The sequence below is a fragment of the Colletotrichum siamense genome (genome assembly GCF_013390195.1).
Source record: "Colletotrichum siamense strain Cg363 chromosome Unknown KSG_Cg363_contig01, whole genome shotgun sequence".
NCBI classification, from domain to species: domain Eukaryota; kingdom Fungi; phylum Ascomycota; class Sordariomycetes; order Glomerellales; family Glomerellaceae; genus Colletotrichum; species Colletotrichum siamense.
The window spans coordinates 551068-566181 of NW_023501014.1; the positions used below are offsets into that span (position 1 = coordinate 551068).

The window sequence follows — 15114 nt, forward strand, 5'->3', positions numbered from 1 at the left end:
GCCACGGTTCTCTACGTTGAGAGCTTGCGGGGTGTACCTTAGGTATATAATTCAGCATGCCATGCTCCATACAGGAAAATTGAATACTTACGCGTAAATGATAGCGTACGTGGCATTCAGCCAGAAGTTTACCATGGAGGAGAACGCTAGGTTCTCAGCAGGGTTCTTGACCGAGGTAAAGGCACCTGCGAATGCAGCGCAGGCAGCACCGGTAAACACGAGCGATTTGCGACTTCGAAGCCACTTGTTTGATACCATCCAAGTGCTCAGAATAGGCCCGAATGTGCCAACGACTGACGAGATTGTCCAATCTCGGTATGTGGTGTAGGTACTTGAGTCGCCAAGGTCCGCGCCGTGTGCGCGCAGATAGTAGGGCAAGAAGATTGTAAAAAGAGGGTACCTGAAGTTGAGAAGTTAGTCATTCGACTTTCTCAACGCTGTATGAGATGATAGCGAAGACTTACGCAATACCAACCAACATCCACAGCATCGTCAGACAGATCATCAATCTGATTTGTGTCTTTCCCTTGAATAACCTGCTCGCTCGGTGAATGTTTTCGCCAAATGACATCGTCTTCACTTCTTCTGTGGACCCGATTCTGATGAACTGATCGGCAGAAATCGTATAGCTCGACCTGTTCATCGCGCTAATTCGGTTGATGACATCCACGCCCTCGTCGATGCGGCCGCGAGTCACTAGCCACCTTGGAGACTCGTGTGTCCGAAGTACTAGAGCCCGAATAATTGACATTACAAGGCATAACCCACCCAGGAGGATGTACAGATACCGCCAACCCATGTTTGCGGACTTGGGACAGGTCTCTGGTGTTGCATCCTGTGGGCAGCTGAAGGGGACAATAAGGGCCCATCCTAGACTAGGATTCAGCTTTTGTGCCAATTTGACCCTATGTAGGTAGGGATGATCAGCGAGTCTTACCGAAGATACCGGTGATAGTATTCCCTAGTCCCCAAACACACGCAAGTCCAGCAAGCATAAAAGACCATCGCTGAGGGATGTTCTCGGCAAGAATTGTGAGATCAATCGCGACTGTGGTGAGCAACAGTGTTGTCAGCATCAGTCATTTCCTAGTCCCCTGTAGAGAGACTTACGGTTTCCGCCTCCGAAGAAGCCACAAATAGCAACCCATACGTTAATAGCCGCCCAGTTAGGAGATGAAGCAGCAAGCATAGTAGCAATAGAGATACCGAATATCGACAGCTGCCACACCATCCTCCTCCCAATATTATCCGCAAGCAGGCCCATCAAAACCGCGCCGATGAGCAAGCCAGCGTAGTTGGACGCTGGGAGCAAAGTGGAGTGTTTTGGCGCGAACTCGGGAATGAGCTGGGGTCCGACGAGAGAGATGGACACGAGGAGCATCTGCATTTACGTCCGTGTTAGCGTCTGCATTTGACGAATGCCTGGGTACCGACCTGATCCGCGAGGAAGCCAAATCCACAGGAAAGGGCCAGCTGCCATTGGAACTTTCCGAATCCAATGGCCTCGACAGCTTCGTCAATCACCCTGAGGTTTATTTCCACTTCACTGAGTGCATGTGTATTGTCGGATGTGTATTCGACCGTTGTGCCACGGCCATGGCTCTGGGTGGGCGTAATCGGCTTTCCGAGATCATCCCCCTTTTCCACAGGGTCATCGTCAACGCTCCCACGCTGAGGGACAGTGTTCATGATGCTTTCTGAACTCTTGGTGGAGTATCGAGGGGCCAAACTTAACGGGTTGCCTTCACGGCGGGGTAGGCATTATCGACTCCATCCAACTATGCTAGTCGCCCGAGAGATGATATACTCATCCCCTGAAACTCATTCTAACCATTTGCGTTCATGTTCGTCCGGCCTTTCGGCGTCAAGGACCAATACCTCTTCTGCCTGTACCCCAGATATGCCAAGAACTACACGTCTTCTGGTGGAGGTAGTGCCCTTCTGCTGAGAGCGACCTCGCGCGGAGTAAAGTGGGGACGGCCAGGCCGGAGTTCACATCCTGCGGGGACGGTCCGGACTCCCCGCCTCACGGCATGCGTATCCCGCCTCTCATGATAGCGCCGATTGCCTAAAGCGGCAATTCTAGCCTGAACATCCCGGCCACACCACCTCTGAACTGATAAGAGGCAACCTTATCTTGTCCCCGCAGCAAGAGCTGTCTAGACAGCTTCCTCGGTTGACGATATCCAAAGGCAAGGACTTGCAGCCCACAAGTCCCTCGTTGCTGGCCTTATTGACACCGTCTGAAACAATGGCAGTTCAGTGCTACTTCCTAAGCCCCAACGAGGATGCTCCTAATAGCCGTCTTCCGGTGCTTCACTATCGCGATGTGCTCCCAGAACCCAGAGATGAGGCTTCAGTGACGGACTTTTTGACAAGGAACAGATGGGAGAAGAGGGTAAGAGAGCACCCTGATGGATAATTGTGTTCAACGTCTCACCAGCACAGGGCACATGGGGACACATTGGCATCCGCCATTTTCATCCGAATAGCCACGAATGCTATGGTTAGTGCGAGACTAACATGCGGTCCTTCAAGCTGCTCTGACCTCGCTGTGATATGTAGGAATATTCCAGGGACATTCTAAGATGCTCCTCGGGAAGATCTCCACCGGTCAGGGGATGGAAGTGGACGTGAAAACTGGCGACGTCATCATTCTTCCAGCCGGAACAGCGCATTCCTCGCTAGCGAGCTCCTCTGACTACCGATACATCGGCGTATATCCCCAGGTGAGCTCCTCTATTTTATATCTGTCACCCTCGTTTACTAGATCGTGTGCTAACCGACTGTCTGTAGGATTGCCCAAAGTGGCGAAACGAGATGGGGAAAAAGCCGGCAGGAGAGTTCAAAGCCGTCATCAAGAGTGTCGAGATGCCAGAAGAAGACCCAGTGTATGGAAGGAATGGTCCATTGAATCAACTTTGGAATAAGGACATACTTGCCAAGCTATGAATCAGACTCATATGAAGACTATGACCACCCCGCCATGATTGATACCGCAAGCCCATATTGATCTCCTCTCAATCTAGTATCGTTTTTTGGCCAGCTTCTATCACCATGACTTCCTTCTTAGATCTCATCTACTAAGTCAGTGTCAACACTTCCCATAGCCGCAGGCTTCCCGCGCCTGACCCTCAGCACAGCTCTCACATGCTCAATTCCCAACGGCGCTCCGTTGCGCACCGCGAGCAGTGACGCCGTCTTGACCACGTTCTTGATCTCGCGACCGTTCAGTTCAAGCTTTGCTAAAGCCTTGAAGTCTTCATCCTCGAGACGGGATTGGCGGGGTTCCAGCGCTCCAGACTCATCAACCTTGCGGCGGTTAATGAAGACCTTCCAGACGTGCAGCCGGGAGTCAAAGTCGAGCGCAGGATAGTTGATTGTCAGATGTATGCGGGACTCGAAGGCCGGGTCGAAAGCTTCCACGCGGTTGGTGGTGAGGAGCATGACGCCTTTGTAGTACTCCAACAGTCTCAGGAAAACTAGTCACAGGGGTTAGACAAACGGGACTACCGGTGATCGTACAGAATTCAGGCCAGATGCTCACCTGAGACAATCTGATTGCGCTGGAGGTCAGAAGCTCGTCTTTTCTCGAGGAAGATGTCGCATTCGTCGAGGAGCAGCACAGCTTGCCATTTGGTGCACATCTCAAGGACGCGACGGAGGGAATCTTCCACGTCGTCGGCGGTGATTCCTAGTTCGCCAGCGCTCATGGCGTAGAGAGGCTTCTTCATCGCTTCGGCCACTACGCGATGTGTTAGACCTGTCTTGTGAAGTGGGAAAATAGTTGCACATACTCGACTCTGCCGTGAGCGTCTTTCCTACTCCCGGCTCTCCGCTAAGAAGCATGATGATTCCCTGGCCTGATCCAGTTAGCTACACGGAAACTACATAAAAGCTTCTCTTAAAGCACGGGCGCTCACCTTTGCCACGAATTATATCGTCAAAGCCACTGGCTGAAGACATTTGTGCCTCGACGAAAGCACGCACGATGGTCTTGTAGTCGTGCGGCAAGACGAGCTGGTCAAAAGCCCCCTCGTTCCACTCGACCTCTGTCACCGAGTCGATGAAAAATAGCCCTATGCTAGTATTAGCCATGATCTCTTATACCGAGGGTGACAAATACCCCATTTCTTCGACGTCAAGTCGAAACCCCGCACCATTGGCGAAGCAAGTTCTCGCTGGTTAGCAGTCAACTCCTTGTCTGCCTCATTCGCCAGGCCTGCTGTTGCGGATTCGACATATCGCATTCTGCCACGACGCGGCGGGCTATACGGCAAGCCGTAACTCCCCCGGCGGCCTTTCATCCGTCCTTTGAGAGCACCCAACTTCTCCTTCTCAGCCGTGGGGTCCCTCAGTTTCTTCAGGCGAGGAGCGGCCTGGTATTCGTACCGGCAGTACGACTCGCCGTCGATGATGATGCGGCCATGCTCAATCTTGGCTCTGGTCAGACAGTGGCCATCGTCAGAGGCGCTTGGGCCGGGGACTACTCACCTGTCGTCTCTCGACACCTTTGAAATCTCCGTGCCCAAATTCAAACATTCCTGAATAGCCCTTGTAATGGAACCCCTTGTAGCTCTCGAACAACTTCCCTCTAGCTTCAAGCTTTTCCCGGATCTTCATCATCCCCGGGTGCAGATTACTGGGATAGATCGCCAGCTCCCGGATCGGCAACAAGTCATCAAACATGTGAACCTCAAACACCTTTGAAGCAAGCCCGAATCTAATGCCATCCGTATCCACGAACTGACACTTCAGTGTGAACACAACGCTCCCATCAGACCGCGGCTCGTATCGCGCATTTTTGACGAGAAACAACCGATCCTGGTCGTCAACCCGCGCATACGCCTCCGTATCAGGCTCGAAAAGCGTCCAGAGGTAATCAAACGACACAACCTCATTCTTCCGCAGGTCCCGCGCGCGCTCAATCTGCGGCTTGATCTCCGGCGCCAGCACATCATACAGCAGCTTCACATGCTGCCTCGCCAGCTCGTCCGCCCCATCCTCCACGCACTTCTGCAGCGCCCGCCAGCGGTGGAAGAACGGCTGGAACGGCGCCTTGAACTCGACCTTCTTCAACGTCGTGCTGACGCCAGGGTAGCCGCTAAACACGTCGCCTAGCGCGCGCTTGATGTGCGGGCTGTTGACGATGACGGAGTGCAGCGCGAGGACGTTGCCGTCGGTCGCCTCGACGTTGACCTCGCGGCGCGCGATGAGGGCGAACTTGGCCGAGGCGGCAGCGGAGCCCGCGAGGCCGACGTACTCGGGGGCCCAGTCCTCCCAGAGGTCGCGCCGGCTCTTGCGGTAGAACTCCTTGACCTCGGGGGTCTGGCCGATGTCGGTGAGTTTGGTCTTTTCCTCGTCGTCGGAGGAGCGAGAGCGCCGGCGGGGAGGGCGTTGCGGGCGGCTGTCGTCGGAGGAGTAGGCGGCGCTGGAGTAGGAGTCTGGGGTGTCCATTGTGAAGGTATGCCTCGTGTTGGTCAGGAAGATGTCAGGTTGTGCAAGAAGGATGTGATTGATGAGCTGAACAAGAAGGGCTCTTCAGCTTATTAGATCCCTCAGTGCGGCTGAGAGCTACTGTCATCCTGGTCATAAGGCAGACCGTGGAAGCCCATGATGACTGCATCCGCTAGCGCAGTCGTCTGAGGCCAATCCGTCATCTTGCCAATGCAATTGGACCACGTTACGTACGACGAGAGTCTGGAACAAGGACACAACAGTTGATGTCAATACCACATCACTGAGCTTAGTTGCACCGGATAATATTTCCTGTGGTTGCACAGAGTATCTCGACGTTCTCGAGTAAGCACTATATTGTACCTTGTCGATTGTAGCGACTTACTTATCCAGGGTAAACTCATGTCCATGAAGTTGACATATGAATGGTCATCCTGTGACAACAGAGTCGTTGGAGAATGAGTGCGCATGCATGCCGATCCAGTCGCAGGCCCCAGTTCGTGGTGTTCTCTCATACTTTTCATACATTGACAGGGGTGTGAGTGAGGCCTTTATGACTTCTCGGACTTGATGGAAATCTTCGGCGCACAGCATTATTGGTCCGCGACAATCCCCAATAGGCGTATGCACGTCAGATAGGGCGGCAAATAAGAAAACAGCGCTCCATCGCCAGGCAGCAACAATTGAGCGAATGATATATCTGACGTTACGCAGACAACAATTCCCATTTCTTGGCATCACTAAGGTAGACCAGGAACCCAATCATGGAGGACGACATCCGCAACTCCACAAGCACCCCCAACCTCAAATTCTCCTCCCAAATCGATGGAATCTTAAAACACGCCAGCCCGCGCGACAACGCCAAGCGCTGGGCGCGCAACCTCCGCTTTCTCACTTTCGACACCGGCACCGACCACCCCGATGCCGCAACCTCGACTCCGACCCGGGGCCAATGCCGGCGGTGCGCCGAACGGGTCCCGGCGCCGGCGGGCCACATGTGCGCCGCGCACGCCAACATCCGGCCCACCCCGGAGTCGCTGGCGGCGTGGGAGCAGAAGTTGGCAGAGTTCCCAGACCCGTGCGTGCATGTGGAGGATTTGACATGCGACGGGTGCCGGCATGTTCCTCTCTTCCCGAACACGGGGACGGTCTCGACGTTCCGGATTAGGAGGGCCGTCGTGACGGAGGAGGATGCTTTGTTTTCGGAGTGTCGCCATTTTGTGGCTGTGTCGTACTGTTGGGAGAGTCAGCCGTCGGATGAGGACGGCGAAGCTTCGTCTCTCCCGCCGTATACTGTCATCGAAGAGGATGGCACCGAACGCGCGATGAGGGCTCCCCGCGCCACGATTGACCGCGTGGTGAGATTTGTGAGGGAGAATGGGTTTCGTATGATATGGATCGACCAAGTACCGCCCCCTCTCAGCATCCCACCCGTTGTTCGACTAACACCATCCAGGAGTGCATCGACCAAACCAACCCCTCCGAAAAGGAACTCGGCATCCAGTCAATGGACCTCGTCTACCAGCGCGCGCACACCTGCATCGGCCTCATGTCCACCCTCTGGTCGCAGCGGCACCTCGAAGCCCTCCTCCTCCAAGCCGAGCTCCGCCACCCCGACTCCGGCGCCGGCTCCCCCCACCGCCGCGGCGCCGCCCCCGTCCGCAAACCGCGCCCGGAGATGCAGCACTTCGCCAACGACCTCATCGCCGCCGTCTTCGCGCTCGTCTCCGACCGCTGGACCACGCGCGCCTGGGTCCTGCAAGAATCCTTCGTCTCCGCCGACCGCATGCTCCTCCTCTTCCCCCGGCCCCCGGAAACAGACGTGACGGGCTGGTGGCTGATCTGCCACGAAAAGTCCCTCTCCGAGATTGCAGTCAGCATCCTGATGCTCCAGGACGCGCTCGAGAACCACGTGCTGCCGTACCTCACCCCGCTGCTCTCCTCCCCTCCCCCGCCTTCGTCAAACGCGGCGGCGTCCCCGATGGGCATGGCCGTCGCGCTGTTCGAGAGGGTGCGCTTCTTCTACCCGCGCGCCATCGACAACGACTCCCGCATCGGTCTGGGCGCCGACTTCTGGGACCGCAAGCGCTGCGACGCCGCCACCGCGCTGGCCTTCCTCAACCAGCGCGACTTGTTCCGCGTCGCGGACCGGGTGGCCATCCTCGCGAACCTGTGCGGGTACGAGCAGCGGCTCGATACCGTCGAACTCGAAAAGGGCGGGTATGGGCTGTCGCATTGTCTGCTCGCGCTCGCACTCCTCAACGGGGACTTGTCGTTGCTGGTCCCGGAGATGTATAAGACGCCGGAGGGGTGTTCGCTGTGTAAGTCAACCCATCACCAACTCACCCATCACCACAAACTCACAAGCCTAGCATTCCCATCCGGCCCAGACGCAGACTTCACCTTCCTCCACTCCCTTACTCATAACCTCCGCCTCGCCGACGCAGCAACCCTCACACCATCCTCTAACACCGCCGTCCCCGATGACCCGCGCCTCTACACACTCTCCTCAAAGGGGCTCTCCCTCGCCGGCACGCTGTGGAAAGTAACCTCCTTCGTCCCCCTCGAGCCCATCAAGCTCAAATACGCCTCCGCCTGGCACCGCGCCAAACTCCCCGGCGTTTCCCCCTCCACCCGCCGTCAAGCCCTCACGCACATCCTTCACGAGACCCTCTCCCTCCTCAAAGCGCGCAACATGCTCCAGCTCGCCGACGCAATCTTCAACTCCACCTCAGACGCAAAATACCGGGCCCAAACCCCCGACACCCCCCTCGAGTCCGTCCTGCAGATCCCAGAGGACACAAACATCGCAAACCGGGATGGCATGTTCTGGTTCAGCTGGGCGATGGCCGAGCAGCTCCCGCACCAGGCCTGGATCGTCGACCGGATCATGGAGCTCGGCGGGTTATGGGTCGCGGAACCCGTGGAGGAGGGATACCTCCCCTTCAACCCTCACCCACCCTCCCCATCCTCTGAGTCCGAGCCCGCCGCAGTGCCGATGGCAGAGCAATGGCCCTCTCTCCTCTCCAACCTCGACCCCTCCGCCATGATCTCCTTCTTCCGCTCCACCTCCGCCCACCTATCCAGCCAAACCCATGCAGAACGCCTCCTGCAGATATCCCTCCTCACCAAATTCCTCGACCTCATGAACGACCGCTTCCTAACCTCCTCACCAGAGTCTAAATCAGCCAGTCTACTGCGCAACATGGTTCCCCTCCAGATGTACTCAGGCCTCCTGGCCGGTCAAGTCTCCGCGTCAGAGTTCACCGACCGGCGGGCCGTCTTCGACCTCGGCGGGGAGGATGCGCTGGGCACGCTGGTGCTGACGCCCTTCCAAGCGCAGCTGGAGTCGATCCCGCGGCCGAAAACGAGGGGGCTCAGCGTGTCGTGGGTGGTGGAGGAGGTCGAGGGGAGCGAGGACAGCGGGGTTGGCGGGGGTGAAGAGATGAAGTTCCGGGTGAGGGGGATGGTGAAGGGGATGTGGCGGTTTGGGTTGCTGCATTCTGGGCGGTATACCCTGGTATAATGCCTCAACATACCGATGCATGGTTAGTATGAAGCTGTCCCAAGTCAGCGCACAAAACAGAACTTTCAAGCTCCACTAAGGACACATGGTGACGGTGCATGATGCCATTGGTATAAAATGCTACCTTCTAACCCTCTCATCTATCTTTACACTTCTCTTTCGTACATGTACACAGGACCGTCTCGGGCACGTCCTAGCGCGTAAGCATACTTACACAAACCATGCTCTCCGAGCTCACGACGCAAAAAACGCAACCTAAAAATACATAAGAGTAGGGGGTGTGTGGTGGTGGGCGGATGTCGTTTCTCGCAGCGTTTACATAATCAGTCTCATCAACATCACAAGCTTCACTTCAGGCACGAAAACCAAAGCAAGCGTTACTCGTGAGATGTGTGTGCGTGTGTGGTACTGCGTGATGGGCAGAGAGACGCGAAACGAGAAACAAAAAAAGAAACAGGACGATGAAAAGACATTAAGGAAATATTTCTCGCGGAGGTCGCCCTCCATAAATGCATGTTGATGCATGCTCCCAATGCAGTGCAGAGTGTTCGTCATCGTTGCCCAAGACGTGTAAGAAATAATGAAATCCATGCCCAATGTTTTGTACGCCTTCGCAATCCCGTTTCTGTGTTTCCACCCTGATGCTGCTAACCCACTATGGTATCATTTGCCCGGTGTTAAGGCCGGGTCGAGAACAATCAAATCTGCTGTGCGCCTGGAACGGCGAGTGAAGATGCGGAACAGCGCCGCCGAATGCATTCGTGAATGCGTGGCCTCTAGAGCGAGGCAAGTTTCTGGAGGGCGAGGAGGACGCCTGCGACGTTGTTAGCAACCGCGATAGGTTCGAGATGTCGAGCCAACTTACCACTCACACCCTGAGTCAGGGTCGCGCCGGCCTCGGTGTTGCGGCTGTGCAAGCTGACAGTCACAACATCGTTGACCACCTTGTCGTCACCGAGGGCGTTGGCCCATCGGAACACCTTCTCATCTTCACGGCCATCACCAACAACCATGAGGAAGTCGACGGGGCTCTTGTGCTCGGCGTCGGGAGCCATGTGGATGCGCAGGTCGTCGAAGATCTTCTCAGCGGCGGTGCTCTTGGTCCAGTCGATAGGCTCAACCACGATGGAACCGTCAAGAGCGATGGCGTGCACGCGCTGCTCCTCGCAGGCATCGTTGACGTGGCTGGCGCAGTCTGAGGCCTGGCGGGCGGCCGATTCGTAGTCTTCGGCGCTCTTGTAGTGGAAGATAAGACTGCAGCGGCGCTCCTCGATTTCGGCACCGGGTGTACGCTCGAGGTAGTACGTCATGATTGACTTGACCGACTCCTTCCAGCTGTTAATCTGCTCTCTATCGGCCATCTCGGTCCAGTTGCTGCGGCCACAGTCCTTGAGGAAGCAGCCGTTCTCGGCGATCAGGCCCAGATTGGGCACGCGACGGAACAAGCGGTCGAGCTCCTCGGGACGACGACCGGACATGATATATACCGTGTTGCGCTCGTCCAAGAGGAGATCGTTCAGTACATCGAGGGTACGCTGATGTTGTTAGTCAGAGACAGGATAAGGAGGCGGGCTACATACCTGAGGGCTGACGGGGATGATCTGATTCATCGGTCCCCAGCTAACCAGAGTACCCTCGTAGTCGAGGATGAACAAGCGACGCTCGCTGCGGGAGTACCTTTGGGCAAGGGTGTTGATGTTCAACCGAGGAACGGAAAGCTGGTCACGCTTGTGCTGCTCGTCGTACACGCGATCCAGCCTGGACAAGAACTCACTAAACCAGTGCGAGCCGGTGTGGTGCATGACGGCAGAGTACAGAGCGTTCCAGCGGCGTTCCTTCTCGTCGCCGCCCATTTCGAGGGCCTTCTTGATGGCGTCGGCGCATTGTCGGTAGTCCCAGGGGTTGACGGAGAGCTCGTTGCCGCCAAAGAGCGAGGCGGTACCGGTGAATTCGGAGAGGATCAAGGAACCGTGCTTCTTCTCGGGGAAAACCTTTCCGTCTTGGCAGAACAGGTACTCGTGAGACGTCAGGTTCATGCCTTCGCGCTGACTCGTTATCATCAGGGCGTCGGCCATGGTGAGCAGGGCCAGGTACTGGGCGTAGTCGATGTCCTGCTTGAGGTATACGACGGGCTGGTAGGCCAAGTTGGCCCACGAGGAGTTGACTCTGGTGACGATGTCGCTAACAGTCGCGTCCAAGTCAGACTTCTCGCTGCTGGAGAGGGCGACCTGGATGAGGACAATCTTGTCGCGCCACTCTGGGTTCTTGTTGAGGAACAGCTCGTAGGACAGCAGCTTCTGGCGGACGCCGCGGACGTGGTCGAGCTTGTCACGAGCAACAATGAGCTTCTTGCCCCTGTAACGTTCCTTCATGATGTCCATCCACTTCTCCACGTCGGCATCCGCGCGGTGTTCGCTGAGGTTGACGGGGTCGATGCCAATGGGCAGGTTGACGACGTCGACGAAGCGGTCCTCCAATTGGAGACCATCGGTGGTGGCCTCGACGTTCAACAGCCTGCTGCAAGTCTGGAGAAAGTGACGGGTGTACTCGTGGATCTGGAAGCCGATGAGGTTGGCACCGAGCATGCCCTCGAGGAGCTGCTTGCGCACAGCCAGGCACCTAAAGACCTCGGAGGAGGGGAATGCGACGTGCAGGAAGAAGCCGATCTTGGCCTCGGGCAGCTTCTTACGGACCATTCCGGGGACAAGCAGCAGGTGGTAGTCGTGGACCCAGATGACGTCGCCGCGCTTCCAGTTCTTGACGATCTTGTCGGCAAAGGCCTGGTTGACATTGACGTAGTACTTCCACGAATGGTCCTCGAAGGCTTTGCTCTTTGGGTTGTCGGGGATCTGGTAGTGGAAGACGGGCCACAGAATCTGCTTGCAGAAGTGCGAGTAGTGGCCGTCAAAGTCCTTGTCGGAGGTGAAGACGGTCAGCATGTCGTGCTCGGTAGCCAGTCTGTCCTCGATGTCCTGCTTCTGCTGGGTGCCCTCGAGGGCGTCGGTGGGCATGCCCAGCGTGCCAACCCAGGTGTAGTCTCCGAGCTTTCCATCACGGGCGGCGGCCTCGGCGGCGTTGCGCAGGCCGCCATTGCCCTGGTCGGCACTCATAATGCGCCAGTTGGCGTGGGCGAAGACGCGGTCGTGGCTGTCGCTTCTGGCGAGAGGACGCGGCTGGGTGACGCCCTGGCGACCGAGTTCCCTGGCCTTTTCGAGGGTGCGGCTGTGTTCGGCGATGATGGCGGGCGGGGGAGAGCTCGCGCGCGACTTGGGCTGGGTTGCGCGGGCACCCCACTTGGGGGAGCCCTTGTCTACGTGCGCGCCGCGCTTCTTCTCCTCCTCGGGGAATTGTATGCGGAAGCCATCCTCGTTTGTGAATGGGTCCTTTTCGGGGGTCTCTTCGGTCGGTGTGATCGGGGGTGTGATGTCGCGGATGGGGTTGAACAGACTCGGCTGGCGATCGGGTTCGGGACGCTTTTCGGTCTTTGTGCGGCGAAGAGGGTCTCCGCGCGAGGGAGTGCCGGGGAGGGCGAAGTGTACGGTTTTGGGAAGAAATCTAGAGTCGCCAGGTCAGACAACGGCCTCGAATGGCAAGGCAATCGAGATTGGCACGGAAGAGACCGCGGAGGACGTCGACAGACTTCAGGTGCATCCGCAGAAGGGTCACCCTGCAAGGTCCTCGAAATGTTGCCAAGCAGGCTGGAGGGGCAAAAAGAGGGATTCGGTTGCTGGCAGACGAAGGAGCTACTCACAGTGATGCGATGAAGACCGTCATGCTGGGCAGTCTGGCTCAAGTGTAGCCTTCAAGCCTCTGGCGATTGTGTTTGGTAGGTGGCGATGGTAACCCTCGGTCGGTCGTCGGTTGTCGAAGGGAGGGAGAGGGAGGGTGCTATTAAGGTGAAGCACAGGCGGCGGGGACGGGTAAGGACAAGGTGTGGAGGGCTGGCGACGATGTGGAGGAGGCGGGGAGCTATGAGCAGCTTTTCGTCGAGTAGAACATGTGGAGAGGACAGGAAGGTCGAGGTGAATTGAGGTGAGAGGAATGGAATGGGTGGTTGAGGAGAGCTGCTGCAGGTGTTCCCGGGTTGCGTCGAGATTGGGGAAGGGATCGCCGGTGTCAAGGCAGATGGAGGCGAGGCGACCCAGCGCTTTATGGAGTGCGGCGGCGGTAATACAACCTGGAGGTAGGTTGCAAGAGAGGTACCTCGAGGAGTTTGAGTTGGGTTGGACGGAGGTAGGTAGGTAGCTGCAATTAAGGTACGTCCAAGAAGAGGGCGAAGGAGTGTGGCTGAGAAAGGCGAGGATGATGAATGTGGGAGGACGGCGGGATGTGATTGGATTTATGCCTGTGCTTGTCTCAGGCCCGTTGCTTGCTCGGCTTGGTCGCTTGCTTGCTTTCTTTCCTTTACTTCCAAGCAGGCTTGTATCCGTATGTCAGCTGTGTGAGCTTTTCCTCTGGCAGAAGAATAAGATGTTGCGTTGCGTTGCGTTGCGTAATTGCACAAGTGAATAGAGAGAGGACGCGGGCGCATGCTAAGCCCTTTGCGACAAATCAGGGAAGAAGCAACAGAGAGAAATAGTGCAAGAAAGAAGGCGTTGGACGGCCGCCGATGCAGATGCGATGCGCGAGATCGATCGGGGAGGAGGGGTTCGGACCACGGCGCGAAGATGACGGAAAAAGAAGAGGGAGGGGCAGCGGGGAAAGGGAAAAAAAAAAAAAAAAAGTGAGGGTGGGTGTTTGCTTCTCACGATACTTTTTTTCCCCTCGGCTTTTTTTCGAAATGTTTTCTCGAGAATATTCCACTCTTTCCAGAGCAGAGTGGAGTGCCCAGGTATTTTTGGGGGGGACGGGTGGAGGGCGAGGTGCAGGACAGGGGGGTGGTGACAGGCCGGAAGCGCTGAAGTTACAGCGACTGGACCTGACCTGCAGCAGTGACTGACTGGCTTACTGGAGGAGTTGACTGACCTGGGATGTGTGATTGATGGATGGATACACCTACTTCAGAGAGTTGTGGGTGAGGTGGGATTGGACGGGACGAAATGCGACGAGATCTTGGCCCAGAAGTGCGTGGAAAGGGAAATGGAAATGGAATGTAATGTTGATAACGAGATGCATCCCAAGACACTCTTTGGGGAAACACAGCGTTGGCATGAATAAACAGTGACGGCATGCGTGGGACAGAGGCCCGGTCTGGACACTCTGAATAGAACACCTCAAGGTACCAAACGGATGCCGATAGAAAGAAAAGACCACACAAGAACGTACCTCTAGAGCAACAGCTGCAAGCTGCAGCTAATACACCAGCAACAGAGGAACGTCACTGACGTAATGGGCAACCCAGTTACGTATCCGAGGCGTCAAATGGGAGCTAATGCACCGCTGGCTCCCCTAATGCACGCCGCCCACGAAACGGAACCGGACTTGGACAAGAGGCTAAGTGAGCGAGGGCCTGTGATTCGATCGTTTCTTCGTTTTTCTCTGCCTTCCGTTTTGTTGGTGATGAGGCTTGCTTGTTGGGACCAGACAGAGCTGTCCAGTTGCAAGTTGAGTTGAGTCTCTTTGCAAGGAAAGACACTAAGGTAAGGTAGCTCCAGTCAAGACAGATACAAAAATGATCGACCGTCTTTGCTGTTTCGTGTCGGGTCACCAGCGCACACGATTTTTCTGGCAGCGACCTTTTTGGTGTTGATGTCGTTTTAAGTTGTCGCCTGAAGCAGGGGACACCACGTTGTAAGGTACGCACAGCTGGGCTGGAGACCACGCCGGGAGCTGCACCCAGGAACAGGCAACGTGACGGAACCGACGGGGCAAAACGGAGCTGCACGTCCGGGGTTTTAAGAGGTTGGCGACAGTGGGACACGCAGAGAGAAACAGAGAGAGAGGGAGGGAGCCACTCCGACGAGTCGACGAGAAAGGACCCCGGAGACCCGAGATGACGAGAAGCAGGGGACCGCCCTGTGCGCCGCTGCTGCTGCTGCTGCTGCGCGGTTGGGTCGCGACAACGACCAGGGGGGACCACTGACTGACTGGGGCAGGAAGCAGAGAACCCGCCGAAGCGTGAAGAAAAAAAGAGCTCAGGAGGTTTTGGTCCGGGTAAGCTCAGCCTTTGCTGCTGCTGACGACGATGATGG

At 56.5% G+C, this 15114-nt stretch overlaps 5 protein-coding genes across 5 annotated transcripts; 2 read left to right on the top strand and 3 right to left on the bottom strand.

The window, feature by feature from the left end:
* Positions 1–87: 87 nt before the first annotated feature.
* On the bottom strand, positions 88–1689 carry hxnZ-0 (Major facilitator-type transporter hxnZ; the record flags this gene model as incomplete). The annotated part of the gene is made up of 5 exons (XM_036631979.1): positions 88–400; positions 465–870; positions 938–1048; positions 1111–1381; positions 1435–1689. 5 exons carry the CDS (start codon positions 1687–1689, stop codon positions 88–90), a joined length of 1356 nt encoding a protein of 451 aa, XP_036502109.1.
* A 562-nt stretch (positions 1690–2251) lies between these two features.
* yjlB-1 (Uncharacterized protein) lies at positions 2252–2952 on the top strand (the record flags this gene model as incomplete). The annotated part of the gene is made up of 4 exons (XM_036631980.1): positions 2252–2398; positions 2449–2506; positions 2566–2729; positions 2797–2952. 4 exons carry the CDS (start codon positions 2252–2254, stop codon positions 2950–2952), a joined length of 525 nt encoding a protein of 174 aa, XP_036502110.1.
* A 128-nt stretch (positions 2953–3080) lies between these two features.
* On the bottom strand, positions 3081–5457 carry ftsH-0 (ATP-dependent zinc metalloprotease FtsH; the record flags this gene model as incomplete). Its single annotated transcript, XM_036631981.1, has 7 exons — positions 3081–3083; positions 3151–3482; positions 3548–3745; positions 3798–3863; positions 3924–4079; positions 4127–4436; positions 4495–5457. The coding sequence occupies 7 exons, from the start codon at positions 5455–5457 to the stop codon at positions 3081–3083; spliced, it is 2028 nt and encodes a 675-aa protein (XP_036502107.1).
* A 764-nt stretch (positions 5458–6221) lies between these two features.
* CGCS363_v000133 (uncharacterized protein) lies at positions 6222–8983 on the top strand (the record flags this gene model as incomplete). The annotated part of the gene is made up of 3 exons (XM_036631982.1): positions 6222–6815; positions 6914–7778; positions 7830–8983. The coding sequence occupies 3 exons, from the start codon at positions 6222–6224 to the stop codon at positions 8981–8983; spliced, it is 2613 nt and encodes an 870-aa protein (XP_036502108.1).
* Positions 8984–9759: 776 nt separating this feature from the next.
* On the bottom strand, positions 9760–12757 carry CGCS363_v000134 (putative alpha,alpha-trehalose-phosphate synthase [UDP-forming] 106 kDa subunit; the record flags this gene model as incomplete). The annotated part of the gene is made up of 4 exons (XM_036631983.1): positions 9760–9797; positions 9849–10518; positions 10564–12538; positions 12735–12757. 4 exons carry the CDS (start codon positions 12755–12757, stop codon positions 9760–9762), a joined length of 2706 nt encoding a protein of 901 aa, XP_036502105.1.
* Positions 12758–15114: the final 2357 nt, after the last annotated feature.